Source organism: Panthera leo, chromosome A3, assembly GCF_018350215.1.
Source record: "Panthera leo isolate Ple1 chromosome A3, P.leo_Ple1_pat1.1, whole genome shotgun sequence".
Lineage (NCBI taxonomy): Eukaryota > Metazoa > Chordata > Mammalia > Carnivora > Felidae > Panthera > Panthera leo.
This window is the reverse complement of record NC_056681.1, coordinates 79,234,760-79,251,271: the sequence shown is the minus strand read 5'-3', so window position 1 is coordinate 79,251,271 and position 16,512 is coordinate 79,234,760. Positions and strand designations below refer to the sequence as shown.

At 35.7% G+C, this 16,512-nt stretch overlaps 1 protein-coding gene across 2 annotated transcripts in view; it reads left to right on the top strand.

Moving 5' to 3' along the window:
- The window catches only part of USP34 (ubiquitin specific peptidase 34), a 248,353-nt gene that overhangs the window by 45,202 nt on the left and 186,639 nt on the right, over window positions 1–16,512 (top strand). For both annotated transcript variants that reach the window (XM_042932359.1, XM_042932358.1), the window contains exons 3-4: window positions 9,001–9,421; window positions 16,350–16,400. In XM_042932359.1, coding sequence (XP_042788293.1) covers window positions 9,001–9,421; window positions 16,350–16,400 — 472 coding nt within the window. The remainder of the gene's footprint in view (window positions 1–9,000; window positions 9,422–16,349; window positions 16,401–16,512) is intronic.

Here is a 16,512-nt window from a genome sequence, read left to right as displayed (position 1 = left end):
CATTAAGAAATTTGGCGATATTGATAAATTGAGTGGGATATGGATATTGACCATTACTTATAAAGTAGTGCTTCTTATAAATTAGTTCATAAATTGAAAAAACCTTTTGCTGAGGTTGGATACCGTGGATTAACGGTGTTTTCGTGTGTTCCATAGCACCAGGCCAGGAAAAACATTAGATCCATTGGAATATATGTTGTTAGATGGAATTATAGAATCCAAGTTAAAAAATAATTTAGTTTTGACATGTAGATTCCTCATGAATGTTGAGCTAAAATTTTTTTCTTAATTGGAGCTATGTATTTTATGTTAGACATTTACAGATTTTATCATGTTACGTTCTTTTTTAAAAATTCTTTTCATTTTTTAAAAAATTTAATTCTGGTATGGTTAATATACAGTGTCAAATTTGTTTCAGGTATACAGTATAGTGATCCAACAATTCTGTATATTACTCAATAATTCTACATATTACTCAGTGCTCATCAAGATAAGTGTACTCTTTTTTAATTCCCTACACCTATTTCATCCATCCCTCTACCCACCTCCCCTATGAAAGTCATCAATTGGTTCTCTAGTTAAGAATCTGTTTTTTGGTTTGTCGTTTCCCCCCACTTTGTTCGTTTGTTTTGTTTCTTAGATTACATTTATGAGTGAAATCCTATGGTATTTGTCTTTCTCTTACTGACTTAATTTCGCTTAGCATTATACTCTCTGGATCCATCCATGTCCTTGCAAATGGCAAGTTTTCATTCTTTCTTATGGCTGAGTAATAATCCATGTGTATGTATATGCCACCCTTTTATCTGTTTACCTATTTGGACACTTGTGCTGCTTCCCTAATTTGGCTGTTGTAAATAATGCTACAATAAATACACAGATGCATATATCCTTTTGAATTAGTGTTTTCATATTCTTAGGGTAAATACCCAGTAGTGCAATTACTGAATTGTGGGGTAGTTCTATTTTTAATATTTTAAGGAATCTCCATACTGTTATTTTTTTAATTTTTAATTTTTTTAGTTTGTTTTGAGAGAGAGAGACAGAGAGGGAGAGAGACAATTCCAAGCAGGTTCTGCACTGTCAGCATGGAGCCTGATGTGGGGCTTGAACTTACTAACCATGAAATCATGACCTGATCTGAAACCAAGAGTCGGACACTTAACTGGTGCCCACGTGCTATTTTCCACAGTCGCTGTACCAGTTTGCATTCCCACCTATAGTGCACGAGGGTTCCTTTTTCTCACATCTTTGCCAGCAGTTTTTTCTTATGGTTTTGATTTTGGCCATTCTGACAGATTTGAGGTGATAGCTCATGGTGGTATTGATTTGCATTTCCCTGATAAGTAATGACATGTCTGTTCGTGTGTCTATTGGTCATCTGTATGTCTTCTGCCCATTTTTAATTGTGTTATTGTGTGTATGTGTTGAGTTGTGTAAGATCTTTATATATTTTGGATATTAACCCTTTATCAGATACATCATTTGCAAATATCTTTTCCCATTCAGCAGGTTGCCTTTTTTAGTTTTGTTGATTGTTTTATTATCTCTGCAGGGACTTTTTATTTTGATGAAGTCCTAATAGCTTATTTTTGCTTTGGTTTCCTTCGACTCAGGAGACGTACGTAGAAAAATGTTGGTATGCCTGATGTCAGAGAAATTACTGCTTGTGGTCTCCTAGGAGTTTTGTTTTTAAATGTTTATTTTGAGGCGTTGGGGGGGGGGTGGTGGGGTGTGGTGCATGTGTATACACGTTGGGGAGGGGAAGTGGAAGAGAGAGAGAATCCCAAACAGGCTCTGGGCTGTCAGCTCAGATCCTGACAAGGGGCTTGATCCCACGACGTGTGAGACCATGCCCTTAGCCAAAATGAAGAGTCAGATGCTCAATCGACCGAACCACCCAGGTCCCCCTTTCTGGGATATTTATGGTTTCAGGTCTCACATTTAAGTGCTTGCTCCATTTAGAGTTTATTTGTGTGTATAGTGTAAGAAAATGGTCTAGTTTCATTCTTTTGCACATAGCTGTCCAGTTTTCCCAACACCATTTGTTGGAAGAGACTGTCTTTTTTTCCCATTATTTTTATCCCACTCCTCCTTTGTCGAAGATTGATTGACCCTCAAATCATGGGTTCATTTCTGGGCTTTCTATTCTATTCCACTGATCTATTTGTCTGTTTTTGTGCCAGTACCATACTGTTTAGATTAGTACAGCTTTATAATATAACTTGAAGTCTAGAATTGTGATACGTCCAGATTTGTTATTCTTTTTCAAGATTGCTTTGGCTTTTTGAGGTCTTTGTGGTTCCATACAAATTTGGGGATTGTCCTAGTTCTGTGAAAAATGCCATTGGTATTTTGATAGGGATTGCATTAAATGTGTAGATTGCTTTGGGTAGTATGAATATTTTAACAGTATTTGTTCTTTGAACCCACGAGCATGGAATGTCTTTCCATTTCTTTGTGTTGTCTTGAATTTCTTTTCTTTTTTAATGTTTATTTATTTTTGAGAGAGTGAGAGAGAGAAAATGCAAGTGGGGGAAGAGCACAGGTAGAAAGGGAGACAGTGAATCCCAAGCAGGGTCTGCACTGTCAGAGCAGCAGTCTTGCAATTTTACTGAATTCATTTTTCAGTTCTAGTTTTTGGTGGAGTCTTTAGGGTTCTGTATGTGTAGTATCATGTCATCTGCAAATAGTGAGAATTTTACTTCGTCCTTACATTTTGGATACCTTTTATTGCTTTTTCTCGTCTGATTGCTATGGCTAGGACCTTTTACTACTATGTTGAATAAAAGTAAGAGTGGACATGCTCATCTTAGGCAGAAAACTCAAAGTTTTTCACCATTGAATATGTTGTTAGCTGGTAGTTTTTCATATATGGCCTTTATTATGTATGTTTTTCTAAACCTACTAGCTTGTTCTTAAATGTAACCATATTCTACTCAAGCAGCATGTAACTCTACTTGGGTAAGAAAGTCTTATCAGGGTGGTAATAATAGGAGTAGGACTAGGAAAAACATAGGATAAGCTTAGATAGGGGAAGGGTATGTAAGAGATTGGTATATAAATAGAAGTAGTATGTACAGAGTTTAAAAAGTAAATGCAAAAAGGCCTGTAATAAAGTTCATTGTCCCCTATCTCTTCAGTTCCCCTTCTGCTTTTAACTCTTTCAGATGTTGGTTTTGATATTAACTTCTATATTCTGAAATCGTTTTATTATATTGCTGTTGCTTCATGTATCAATGAAAAAAAATTTTTTTAATGTTTATTTATTTTGAGAGAGAGAGAGCACAAGCAAGGGAGTGGCAGAGAGAGAGGGAGACACAGAATCTGAAACAGGCTCCAGGCTCTGAGCTGTCAGCACAGAGCCCGACGCAGGGCTTAAAGTCATGAGCTGTGAGATCATGACCTGAGCCGAAGTCAGACACTCAACCATGTGAGCCACCCAGACACTCCTCAATTTTAAGTCCACCCTGTGAACTTCCTTTTCGGATACATAAAGATTACATTCTTTTACCCTTTCCCTTTCTCTCAGGGTAATTGATGAGCCAAAAAAAGTTCTGTGGCTTATTTTATATTTTACAAGAAATAAGTTCTTGTTTATCTTTTGTTTCCAAGAGTTTCCTGGTGTGTTTTAAAATTTTCCAGGTGTGAGTCACTGATTCATTCCAAATTCTTCAACTCTTCTTAATACTAAGTTTTATATTTTTATATATCATTATATGATTAGTTTTTTCCCTCCCTTTCCCCTCTCCCAAATCTCCTTTGTCCTTTATCTTCCTACTCCAATTATTGATTTTTCATTAGGGATACTAAATAGCTATCTTCTCTTCAGATCATCCTTGAAATTCCTTTTGCTTTTATATTGTTTTGGATCTCCAGTTTCCAGAATTCTACGTGGACATTGTTATTGGTTTACTTCTTTGTTTTGTTAAGATGACATCTTTTCTGAGAAGGGGTGCGTGGGAGACAGGTGTTTTTTATACCCTTCAGACCTAAAAGTTTCTGTTCTTCCCTTAATCTTGAAGACTTCAATACAGAATTCTGGGTAGAAAATTATATTCTTTAAAAAATTTAAAAGTGTTGCTCCATTGTATTCTAGCTTCTGATATTGCTGTGAGGTTTTTTATTTTTTTATTTTTATGTTTTTTGAGAGAGCAAGTGTGAACAGGAGGAGAGGGGATGGGGAGGGGAGAGAGAATCTCAAGCAGGTTCCATGCTCAGTGGGGAGCCCAGTGTGGGGCTCCATCCCACGACCCTGGGATTCTGACCTGAGCTGAAATCAAGAGTCAGATGCACAACCTACTACTGAACCACCCAGGTGCCCCTTCTTTGAATTTTTTTTTTTTTTTTTTTTTTTTTTTTTTTTTTTAAAGTAAGCTCTACTTCCATCATGGGGCTTGAACTCCAGACTCTGAGATCAGGAGTCACATCCTCTGCAGATTGAGTCAGCCAGACCTCCTCCACCCCCATATAGCTTTGGAGAAGTATTAGCTATTTTTATTCCTGAGCTCCTTCTTGTCACTCTTTCCACTCTCCCTGAAAGCTTTTAGGATCTTCATCCCTGCTCAGTTTTAGAAATTTCATGATGAGGGGCACCTGGGTGGCTCAGTTGGTTAAGCATCCAACTCTGGGTTTCTGCTCAGGTTACAGTCTCACAGTTCGTGGAATCAAGCCCTGCATTGGGATATTCTCTCTCTCTCTGTGTGTGTGTGTGTGTGTGTGTGTGTGTGTGTGTGTGTGTACCTCCCTCCCTCTCAAACTGAAAAAAAGATTCATGATGGTAGGTGTTTTGGTGGGTTTTTCAGTTCTGAAATATTTTGTAATTTCATCATTTCCAAACCTTCAGATTTTGTATTATGTCTTCTTGGAAGTATTATTAGTCAGATATTATGTCTTCTTGGTTGATGGTATGCTTTCCTTTTTCTCCCCATTATTTTTCTTTGTCTCTACCACTTTTTGGAGATTTTTTTACTTTTACCTTGTGGAACTTTTGTTGAATTTTACAAATTGGCAAATTTTAATTTTATTTCTTATTTATTTTTAATGTTTATTTTTGAGAGAGAGAGAGAGAGAGAGAGAGAGAGAGAGAAAGCGAGCATGAGTGGGAGAGGGACAGAGAGAGAAGGAGACATAGAATCTGAAGCAGGCTCCAGGTTCTGAGCTGTCAATGCAGAGCCCGATGTGGGGCTCGAACTCACAAGCCGTGAGATCATGACCTGAGCTGAAGTTGAATGCCCAACTGACTGAGCCACTGAGGCACCCCATCTTATTTATTTTTAAAGTTTTATTTATTTATTTAAGTAATCTGTGCATTACATGTGGGACTCCAATTCACGACCCCAAGATCAAGAGTTGCATGCTCTTCTGTCAAATTGCTATAATTCTAATGGGGTTTTAAAGTGTGATTGATGTGTATGCAAAAGCTATATAATGTATATTTGTACACATTGAAGGTCTCTTTTGTAGTTGGAATGCATTTTTTAATAGTATTCTGTTCTTGTTTCAGTAATCCACTCTTTGTTTCTGAGGACATACATTATTAAAACCTTTTTTCTTTCTGCATTTTATCTACATTCTTTGAATTTCTTTTTACCATTTGTTTTGACCTACCTTTAGTGATGCAGCTTTCCTTGCTTGTCTTACTGGTTATCTTTACATGGTTAAGAGATGAGCATTCAAAGATGGATTAGAAGTTCTTTGTTGGGGCCATCTCAGATGTTGGCCCACTCTGTAGATTGGAAAATGGTGAGCAAGCTTCATTACCAGGGATAAGTAGGCTTTTCTCTTAGGTCATTCATATTCTCTAAGAGAAATGTCTTCGAGCCTTTGGCCTTGAGATATTTTAGTCTGGTTGTTGGGTGGGGCATATTAGTTGGAGAGATTTACCAGTCGTAGTATCACATAGTTCTCTTCCTTTCAGTGTCTTTTATCATCCCTGTCTTCAGCATCAGTTTTTCCTGAACTTAATCTTGTTCATTTTATGTACAGGAGGAAACTTCTTGTTTCCCTGGATCAAGTAGGAACAGTATCCTGGCTACCTAGGAATCTGCAGGTTTTAACCGTACCTTTCATTTAGTCCTATTTTCTGCCCAATGCTTCATCTCTGTCTTTAGAGGTATCTGATGGTCTTTGTTCTTGAGCCTTTTCAGTGTTCTGTGGTGTGGATATTTTTGTTGATAAATCCTTCTATAGCCTCTTCCAAGTTTATTTCTTCTGCTCTCAGTTACTATTACTCCCTTTGCTGTCATCCAAAATTTGTTGCCATTTGTTAACTGTTCTTCCATTATCTCTTACCGTATGGAGTTAAGTCTTTTTTCTTTCAGTATATTTGTAGTGAGGTTTAGAACAGAGAAGAAATAAACTTAAGTGTAAAATCAAGCTGGGGCTTAACTGAAAGTGATGTTTTATTTAAAAAACACACATTCTCTTCCCCCCGCCCCCTGCATTGTGGGTAGGGATATATAGAGAAATGCTCTGTTGAGAATTAAAATGCCTAGACTTTTCAGAATTGAGTGTCATACAATAAAATGTATAAGTTATGTAATAATTAAAGATAAATGTGTGTATGTGTTTATTGTCACTTCGATTCTTAGTTCTTGAATTTGTATATTTTGGGTCTGTAAGAACTTAGATGCAGTTTGCTCTTTGTTCATACATAAGTTTTGTCTTTTTAAGATTAGTTTCCTGGTCAGTTAGATGCCCATTTCCTGCCAATGAATTTTATTTTTTATTTTTTTAATTTTGTTTATTTGAGAGAGTGAGTGAGCGTATGCACGTGTATGAGCAGGGGAGAGAGGTGGAGGGGAGGAAGGGAGAAAGAGAGAATCTTAAACAGGCTCAGGGGGGAGCCTGATGTGGGGCTTGATCCCCCGACCCTGGAATCAAGAACTGAGCCAAAATTAAGAGTTGGACGCTCAACTGACTGAGCTACCCAGATGTTCATGAATTAAAGTTTTTATTTAATTAATTTCTACACCCAACATGAGGCTTGAACTCACGACACTGAGAACAAGAATTGCATGCTCTTTTGACTGAGCCAAACAGGCACCCCCTTGGCATTGAATTTTTAAAGTAAATTTGACTGTTTCTTTGGCTTTCCTAATCTAAATCTGACCTCAAGGTCTTTTTTGGGAAGGAACTAAGATTCTTTTCTTGCTAAAGAAAGATATTCCAGTGTATAATCCTTCACTTTGAACTTGATTTTTCCTGAACCTAAAGAAAAGCTATTTGTCAGAAAAATACCAACAGTAATATGTTAATTTTTTTTCCGGAGGAAATTGTAATAATATAGAATTTTAAAGGTGGAGGAGTTCTTAGAGATAAAATCTCTTTCATTTTGCTAACTGAGAAGACAGGCCTGATGTATTATTTATCTATTTCTGTGTAACACATTACTCAAAAAGTAGTATCTTAAAACAACAATAAACATTTATTATCTTTAGAGTTTTTATGGGAGTGGAATTTGGGAGTGGTTTTGCTGGTTCTTTGTGGCTTGGATTTCTTATGAGGTACTGTTGAGTTTTTGGCCAGGTTATGGTCATCTCAGGCCTCATGTGGGGCTGGAGGGTCTGCTTCCAAGTTGGCTCACTTACTTGGTTGGCAAGCTGGTGCTTATTAGTAGTGTGAGCGTGTGAGCTCTTTTTTTTTTTTTTTCTCATCTGGACCACTCCAAGGGCTCCTGGACTATTTAAAAATTTTTTTTTAACATTTATTTATTTTTTGAGAGACAGAGAGCAGGAGCAGGGGAGGGGCAGAAAGAGAGGGAGATACAGAATCCGAAATAGGCTCTAGACTCTGAGCCATCAGCACAGAGCCAGATGTGGGGCATGAACTCACGAACCATGAGATCATGACCTGAGCCGAAGTCGATGCTTAACCGACTGAGTCACCCAGATGCCCCCTGGACTATTTTACATCATATAATTGGCTTCTCTCAGAGCAAGTGATTGAAAAGAGAGCAAGGCTGAGTGGCACTGTCACTTATGACCTAGTTTCAGATGTCACACAGTCATTTTTGCCACATCCACATAGATTTTAGTTATTAAGTATGTTCCACATTCAAGGGGAGGAAAAGTGGGCTTCACTGTTTAAAGGGAAGAATATTAAAGAGTTTATGGCTATACTTCAAATTTGCCACACTTGGAGAAATGAGATGATGTCTACATGGTCATAAAGGGAGTTGGTGCTCTATTTGGACTACAGAATAGATGATTTAAATTGATAATATAACTAGGTAAGTAATGGTTTTTCAGTTGTCATCCATCATTGGAAAGAATTATTCTTATAATCTGGTACTTGATGATCATTTATTTATTGATTTACCAGACTCTTTGATTATCCACAGTGTGCCAGGCATTAATGCTAACTGAACATGTCTTAACTAGATTTGTGTGTAATAAGTTACTCTTACTGTATTTATTTATGTATACACACACACACATCCACACACGCTGAAGAGTGTGAGTGTATATTATTCCTAAATGCTTTTCATTAGCCAAAGAGGGTAGGAATGCCCTTCCTAAGTTAGCCTTCAAGCAAATTAGTAATGTTAAAATACATTTTTTTTTACTTCTTGGCTGCAAATCCCTTTATGTAAAATAGAACAGCTTTACTAATAAGGTTTTTATTTTAGCCAGTTTCCTAATATTTACTAAACATATATGAAGTACTCAGTGCTTAGAGAAGCAAAGATAGATGCCACAATTCTTGTTTTTAAATGGTTCTTTATGTGGAAAAGCAGATAAATATCTAGATAACACTGAAGACTATAGCTGTCAACCTAATTTGGTGACTTTTTACTAACCGAAGTACCAGTTTTTGGTGTGATGCTATCTTTATAAATGACTGTAGTGCTACCCTGTCAGGAAAAAGGAGACCAAAACTTAAAAAAAAAAAGAGGTACTTTAGGATTTGCCGATTTGTAATTTTTATATTACTTGAAATATACAATTGTCTCTCTAGAAAGCATTAATTTATTGAAAATTTTTCTTTCTCTTATAGGCAATGTCTGTGCTGCTTCAAGGAATATAAGCATTTGGAGATTTTTAACCAAGTAGTGTGTGCACTTATTAACTTAGTGATTGCCCAAGTTCAAGTACTCCGGGACCAGCTTTGTAAACATTGTACTACTATTAACATAGATTCCACGTGGCAAGATGAGAGTAATCAAGTGGAAGAACCACTGAGTATAGAAAGAGAGTGTAATGAAGGAAGTACAGAAAGACAAAAATCAATAGAAAAAAAATCAAACTCTACAAGAATTTGTAATCTGACTGAGGAGGAATCTTCAAAGAGTTGTGATCCTTTTAGTTTATGGAGTACAGATGAGAAGGAAAAACTCTTACTATGTGTGGCAAAAATTTTTCAAATTCAGTTTCCTTTATATACCGCGTACAAGCATAATACTCATCCTACTATAGAGGTATGTGAAAATATTTTGTGAATTTTAAGTAATACTAAGTTATAGTTATGTTGTCAATTTTTCATGAATAAAGACAGAGTTATTGACGGAAAAATTTATAAAAATAACTACTGTTAGGAAAAAGTATTCCAGTTTATCTAAACCATTTTAGTAGCAACTTGGGTTGAACATTTGCTTAACATAGTCCTATTAAGGAAAGATTCACAGATTGAACTCATAAGAATTAAACTGTCAGTGATATAAAACATTTTGCTGATGTACACTTATGCTGTAGTATGATACTTTCAGAAAGTAATAATTGAGGAAAAAGAAGCAGGTGGAATTTTGAATTTTATTCTTAGAAACATTGGTAACAGTATTTGGAATTTCTCACATTAAGAAAACAAAGTATCCTTAACTACAAAGTTTTTTTTTTTTTTTTAATGTTTATTTATTTTTGAGAGAGAGAGACAAGAGTGAGTGGGGGAGGGTCAGAGAGAGGGAGAGAATCTGAAGCAGGCTCCAGGCTGTGAGCTGTCAGCACAGAGCCCGACGCGGGGCTCGAACCCACGAACTTTGAGATCATGACCTGAGCTGAAGTTGGACACTTAACTGACTGAGTCGCTGAGGTGCCCCTTTAACTGCCTGTTCTAAATGATAGTACTTTCTTTTATAATAAGTCAAGATGCTTGACATACTGCATTAGTGATACTTTTATAAGCCTTTCAAAGAGTTTAGAAACCCACCTTAGGTTTATTTAGATGATAGCATTACTTTATACACATGGTGGGAATTGAGACAGTTAATATGATAATGTGTTATGTAAGTGGCATAAAAAAACAGATCTGTTATTTCTCATGCTTGTCTGAGTTGGCTGAGCAATTCTATTGGTTTTATGTGGCCTCACTTAGGCAGTTGTATATTTACTTTGAGAGATGGAAGAGTTTAAAGGTCCAACATGGTTTCACTCACATGTCTGACAGTTGGTGCTGGATGTTGTCTAGGGCTCCTTGGGTTTTCTCCACATGGCCTCTCATTCTCCACTAGAGTTGATTGGCTTCTTTACGTGGTGATCTTAGAATTTCTCCAGGAAGACAAATGTGTAAGCTTGTATATAAGGCCTCTTAAGGTCCAGCCTCTGAAACAGTATAAATTCTACCACATTCTGTTGAAGCACTTAATGAGGGCAGTTCAGATTCAGGGGGGTATGAAGTAGACTCCATCTCTGGATAAAATACCTCATTTTAAACTTTAACAGATCTACCACATGCTTTTTAAAAAAGTCTGCCTATTTTCTCTGGCTTATTCTGTAATCTTCATATTGACTTCTCTAAACTTCTTTCTTCATCTGGAAAAAAGTAGTTCCTTACTGAAAATGTTTTCACATTGAATTGAGACTATTTAAAAACAGCCTAGGAGGTGCGTATTTCCCCTTTTGGAATTTTCCATAAAAATGTTTTAAAACATTGTGCTCTACTTTCTAGAATTCTTTGTTATCTTTCCATATAGAAACCTTTTAATGAATCATTTAGTAAACATCCTAAAAAATGTCAGCTCAGCATCCTTTTTATTTAAAAAAATTTAATAAATTTTTATTTTAAATTAATTTAATTATGCTTATTACAATATAATTAATTTAAATTTAATCTTTAAATTAAATAAATTTTAATAAATTTAACTTAGTTAAATTTAATTTTTGATTAAATAATTTAATAAAATTAAATTTCTCTAGTTAAAAATTTTTAACAGAACTAAGGTAATACTAAATCTGCTATTTTCTTCCTCAAATCAGTTTGCTCACCAGTTTATCATTTTTTAATGTTATTGGGAAAAAAAATCTCCAAATATAAGCATAGTCCCACTCCCCTACTTTCCCGTTTGAAATAAAGTGCCTCATTATTACTGTTCTTGAGGATCAGTCATTCCATGTGACTCTTTGGTTGAAAGCAATAATTTCATGAGGTCTTTGAGGTAAAATTCTAATTAAAAAAAAAAAAAAACACCTTAGATATAATACAGTGTAATACAGTGCTACACAGAATTGTCATCTCCTTATACAGAATTTGTGTGCTTCTGTAATATTCTGTTCATAATATAGCTGTTTCCCAGGTTTCTGATATGTTAGTAATGTTTTATTACAAATTCTTGAAAAACGTATGGTTTCTGTCCTAGTGGCCATGTGGTTCTATGTGGTAGCAGTCATATTTAACTTTGATTTTAATTTGATCTTGATTTTGACTTTTCTAAAGAAGCACAAATTGGCTAGGACTTTTCAGAAGATGATTCAGTACTCATGTGTTAATATTTAGATAGCTATGACTTTAGAAAACTGTCAACAACCTGATTTTATATAAAGGGAATTGGCTTACACGGGTTAAAAGTTTTGGTCAGGTTTGCAACGTATATTGCTGAGAATTGTGGGATTCAGGTCTTATTCTGGGGTGCCTGGGTGGCTCAGTCAACTTAAGCATCCGAGTCTTGATTTCGGCTAAGGTCGTCCTCATCACACGGTTGTGAGATTGAGCCTTGTGTTTGGCTGTGTGTTGAGCATGAGACTACTTAAAATTCTCTCTCTTTGTTCTTCTCACCCACTCATGCTGTCTCTCTCTAAAATAAAATTAAAAAAACAAAAAACAAAGAATTCAGGTCTTACCCTGCTACACTGCTTCTCACATTACTTCAGACTAATCTCTGCAGCTATTGCTATCTTGCCAGTAGTGAATAAAATAGGAACTTGGAGCCCCTCCTTCTCCCCATCCCTTCCTGTCTATATCCTGCTTTTCTTCTTATCAAAGTCGATAATATTTTAAAAGATGTAGTAATTAGAAATAGGTATATTTAATTGAGGTTAAACTTTTTGGGGATGGGGACAAGGAGCTGTTGCATTCTTTTCTTAATTCTGAATCATTATGTGTAATTCTGTGAGGTGTTGCCCTAGTATTCTAAGTTTTTTTCCTAAGTAAAGTGAAATGAGTATAAAAAGTAGAGAAAAGAAGAGAAACACTACCCTTGTTAAATATGTGAGATATGATTAGATAGACTTAAATATATACACTATGTTCCAGATTTCTGAATCTGGTTGGGTTTTCTCTTGCCGCTTTCCACTGACTTTTTAATTTATGCTTTATTAAATTAAATTAAGTATTTTAAGTTCACCCTTTTAATGTATACAATTTAATAAGTTGTAGTGTATTCCTACAGTTGTGCAACCATCACTAACTAAATCCCATACTGATTTATGACTTTTTTTTGTTTTATATTTATAGAATTCAGATGCTTGGATTTGTCTCTAATTTTGATAAACAGATGTACCTTATTCAAACTATTAAAAAAATAAACATTGACCATCTATTCTAGGAACTGCACTATTTATTGTGTATACAAAGATGAATAATCTACAGTACTCACATTCAAGGAACAATCCTAAACAACTCAAATAGCTTGTTTGTCTTCTACTCATTATCTTCCTTGTCACCAATCTGTGTGGATGGCTTACTTCTGTAGAAGCGAATAGAAGCTCTGCTTGTTCATTTGCAAGCAATTATAAGCCAATGGAGACTTTCTTGGATTGCATTTTATCACTATCCTCTCCTGAGCTTCTTTACTTTAAAGCTCTACTGCCCAATATGGTAGTGAACAGACAAATCTGGCTATTTAAGTTAACTAAAATTAAAATAAATTGAATTTGTTCTTCAGTCACACTAACCATATTTCTTTTTACCCTTTCTTTCTTTCTTTCTTTCTTTCTTTCTTTCTTTCTCTTTCCTTCCTTCCTTCCTTCCTTCCTTCCTTCCTTCCTTCCTTCACATATTTTAAAAGCTCAGCAGTCACATGGGGCTCGTGGCTAGTGTATTGGACAGCGTAGACAATATTTCCATCATAGCAGAGTGTTCTGTTTTGCAGAACTGTTTGAGAGTATGGCTTTGTTTGATTAGGTCTAGTCATTGGTGGTAAACTGTATGCTCTCCAGAATTGGTAGTCTTAATTTTCCATAACAGCAGATTATTTGATACGCTGATGACTTCTTTGTAAGCAAAAATTCTATTCCTAATTCACTGGCCTTCAGTTTTTCGTGGTTTGGTCATGGAGCAGCATTTGTTTGTTTGTTTGTTTTTAATTTAATTTTTATTTTTCTTAATGTTTATTTTGAGAGAGTGCATTTGTGGTAGGGAGGGATAGAGTGAGAGAGACTCCCAAGCAGGCTTCCTACTGTTGGCTCAGAGCCTGACCTGTGGCTCAGTCCCATGAACTGTGATATCATGATCTGAGCCGAAGTAAAGTGTCAGATGGTTACCTGACCGAGCCACCTAGGCTCCCCCTTGTTTAATTAGATGTGGAATTACTTTCTTTTTTTTTTTTTTTAATTTTTTTAACGTTTATTTATTTTTGAGACAGAGAGAGACAGAGCATGAACGGGGGAGGGTCAGAGAGAGGGAGACACAGAATCTGAAACAGGCTCCAGGCTCTGAGCTGTCAGCACAGAGCCCGACGCGGGGCTCGAACTCATGGACCGTGAGATCATGACCTGAGCCGAAGTCAGCCGCTCAACCGACTGAGCCACCCAAGTGCCCCAAGGAATTACTTTCTGATTACTCATTTATTTCTCTTTATTTTCTCTTTTAAAGTAATAGGTCCCTCTCTGTAGTTCTAGAAATAGAGTGCCTTTATCTTATGTAATACATGAGAGATTCTCTAAAAAGACAAAAACTAATAGGTTTCTTAAGGCCTTTTTAGGGATCAATTTAAAATTGGAACTTTTTTTTTTTTAAGTTTATTTATTTTGAGAGAGAAAGTGTGAGTTGGGGAGGGGCAGAGAGAGAGGTAGAGAGAGGAATACTAAGCAGGCTGTGCACTGTCATTGCAGATCTCGATGCAGGGCTTGAACCCATGGACCATGAGATCGTGACCTCAGCTGAAGTCGGACACTTAACCGACTAAGCCACCCAGGGGCTCCTAAAATTAGAACTTTGAAACAAAATTGGTGTTGATTTGGATTTCAGGGAGGCTTCTTAGTATTGTTCATAATGTTGTTACCTGTAGGTCTATGTTAACTCTATATACTACTAAAGATGAGATTTTAAAGACACCTTAGAATAATGTCTTCATGTATTAAGAGTAGAAACAAGAAAGGATAAAATAGTTCTTTTGAGGAGTGAAAATAGAAGTAACCAAGTCCAAGAGCTGACGTTTTGCACATCAGAATAGAATTCTGTTAGGACATTTTCTAGCTGTGTTCATGTTAGGCACCAGAAATCTTGACTCCAGTGTAATATTCCAGCATGGTTGATCTGGCCCATGAATCTTTAATACCACAGGTGTTCTTACATTCTGGACTTGTTGAAGACAGAAGGTTTGTTGAGAATAATTTAAACCTTTACCTGTGGCCCTGCTAGTAGAAGCTCAGGAATAAATTTAAGTTTAGTATACTCGCTTTGACAGGTGTTTTGACCTGTCTTAGGACAGTTTTTGATTAGTTGGAAATGTTCTGAGAGTTTTATGTGATGCTCTCAATCAGTTGTTTTCGAACTTCATTTCAGCAATGGAATTTACATAAAGCAAGCAGGTAACAGCAATGAATGACAGGTTTCTTTGGTAGTGTTTTTCAGATGAAAGTATTAAACTTTCTGATAGAAAGATTTTCATTGTGACTAAAAAATACAGAATATACAAAATATAGACTTAAAAGAGCCTTGAACCTCTCCTTTCTCTATCATCTCAGAAAAACCATTTTTAGGAAATTAATTCAGATTATTTCCAGACACACAAAAAGTAAAGAAAATCAGATCAAGTTCGTAAATCCTAAGTTTTAAAAATGTAATACAAGGCAGTATCTTTCGATGCCTGTACATGTGGACCCACCTTAGTTTTTTTTTTTTTTTTTTTTTTAAATTTTTTAACGTTTATTTATTTTTGAGACAGAGACAGAGTATGAATGGTGGAGGGTCAGAGAGAGAGGGAGACACAGAATCCGAAGCAGGCTCCAGGTTCTGAGCTGTCAGCACAGAGCCTTACGTGGGGCTCGAACTCACAGACCATGAGATCATGACCTGAGCCGAAGTTGGAAGCCCAACCGACTGAGCCACCCAGGCGCCCCCCACCTTAGCTTTTTAAAGGAATAACTTACCATAAAAATCAATTGCTTAAAATATATAATTTAAACATGTTTTAGTAAGTTTACAGAATTGTGTTACCATTACCTCATTGCATTTTTACAACAGTTCCATCGTCCCAAAAAGATCCCTCATGGCATTTCACCTTATTTTTGAAAGCTGTATAAGACCCTAGATGGTTATATCACACTTTAGCCATCCAGTTGATGGATGTTTAAGTTGTTTCTAAGTTTGAGATATTATAAATAATTTCAGGTAAGCATCATTAAACATTTTCTAGCACTGCTTTTATTAGTTGTTAGGATAAATAACCAGAAGATGAATTGCTGGGTCAAAGAGAATGTGCATTTTAAATGTTGGTAGATATTGCCAAATTGCCCTCCAACAAGGTCATACCTGTTCATATTCTCGCCAACAGTGAATGAATATGCTATCAAGTAGTTTAAATCATATGTATACAAAGCACATTGTGGAATTTTTAGGTAAAAATTAACGTGGTTTTAAAATGTTATAATCTATTTTTGTGACAATTATCCCAATTCTTTATGGAGACATTTTTTATTGAAAAGGCAATATATAGTATATAGTGTAGAAAGATTTCTTTGCACAAGAGTTAAAATACATATTAGAATTGAACCATATAAGCTTCAGTTAGGAATATCATTATTCATGATGAGAAACAATTGCAAAAACCTGTTTCATGTTGTGTAAACTCAATCTATAGAATATTGTCTTTTTTTGAGTATATTTGATGCAGAAATTGTATTTTTTTCTTCAGAGATTATTATCTTGTAGGGTGACCTAATTGTGTTTACTTTGTTTTTGTTTTTTTAAATCAGGATATATCAACCCAAGAAAGCAACATATTAGGGGCATTCTGTGATATGAATGTAAGTGTTTATGTTTTTCTTATTCTCAGGTTTATGGAAAATTCAGTTTTTTATTCATATAGGTCTTTGAGTTTATTTTTATATTTGGTCAGTATCTTTTCCATATTGGTAA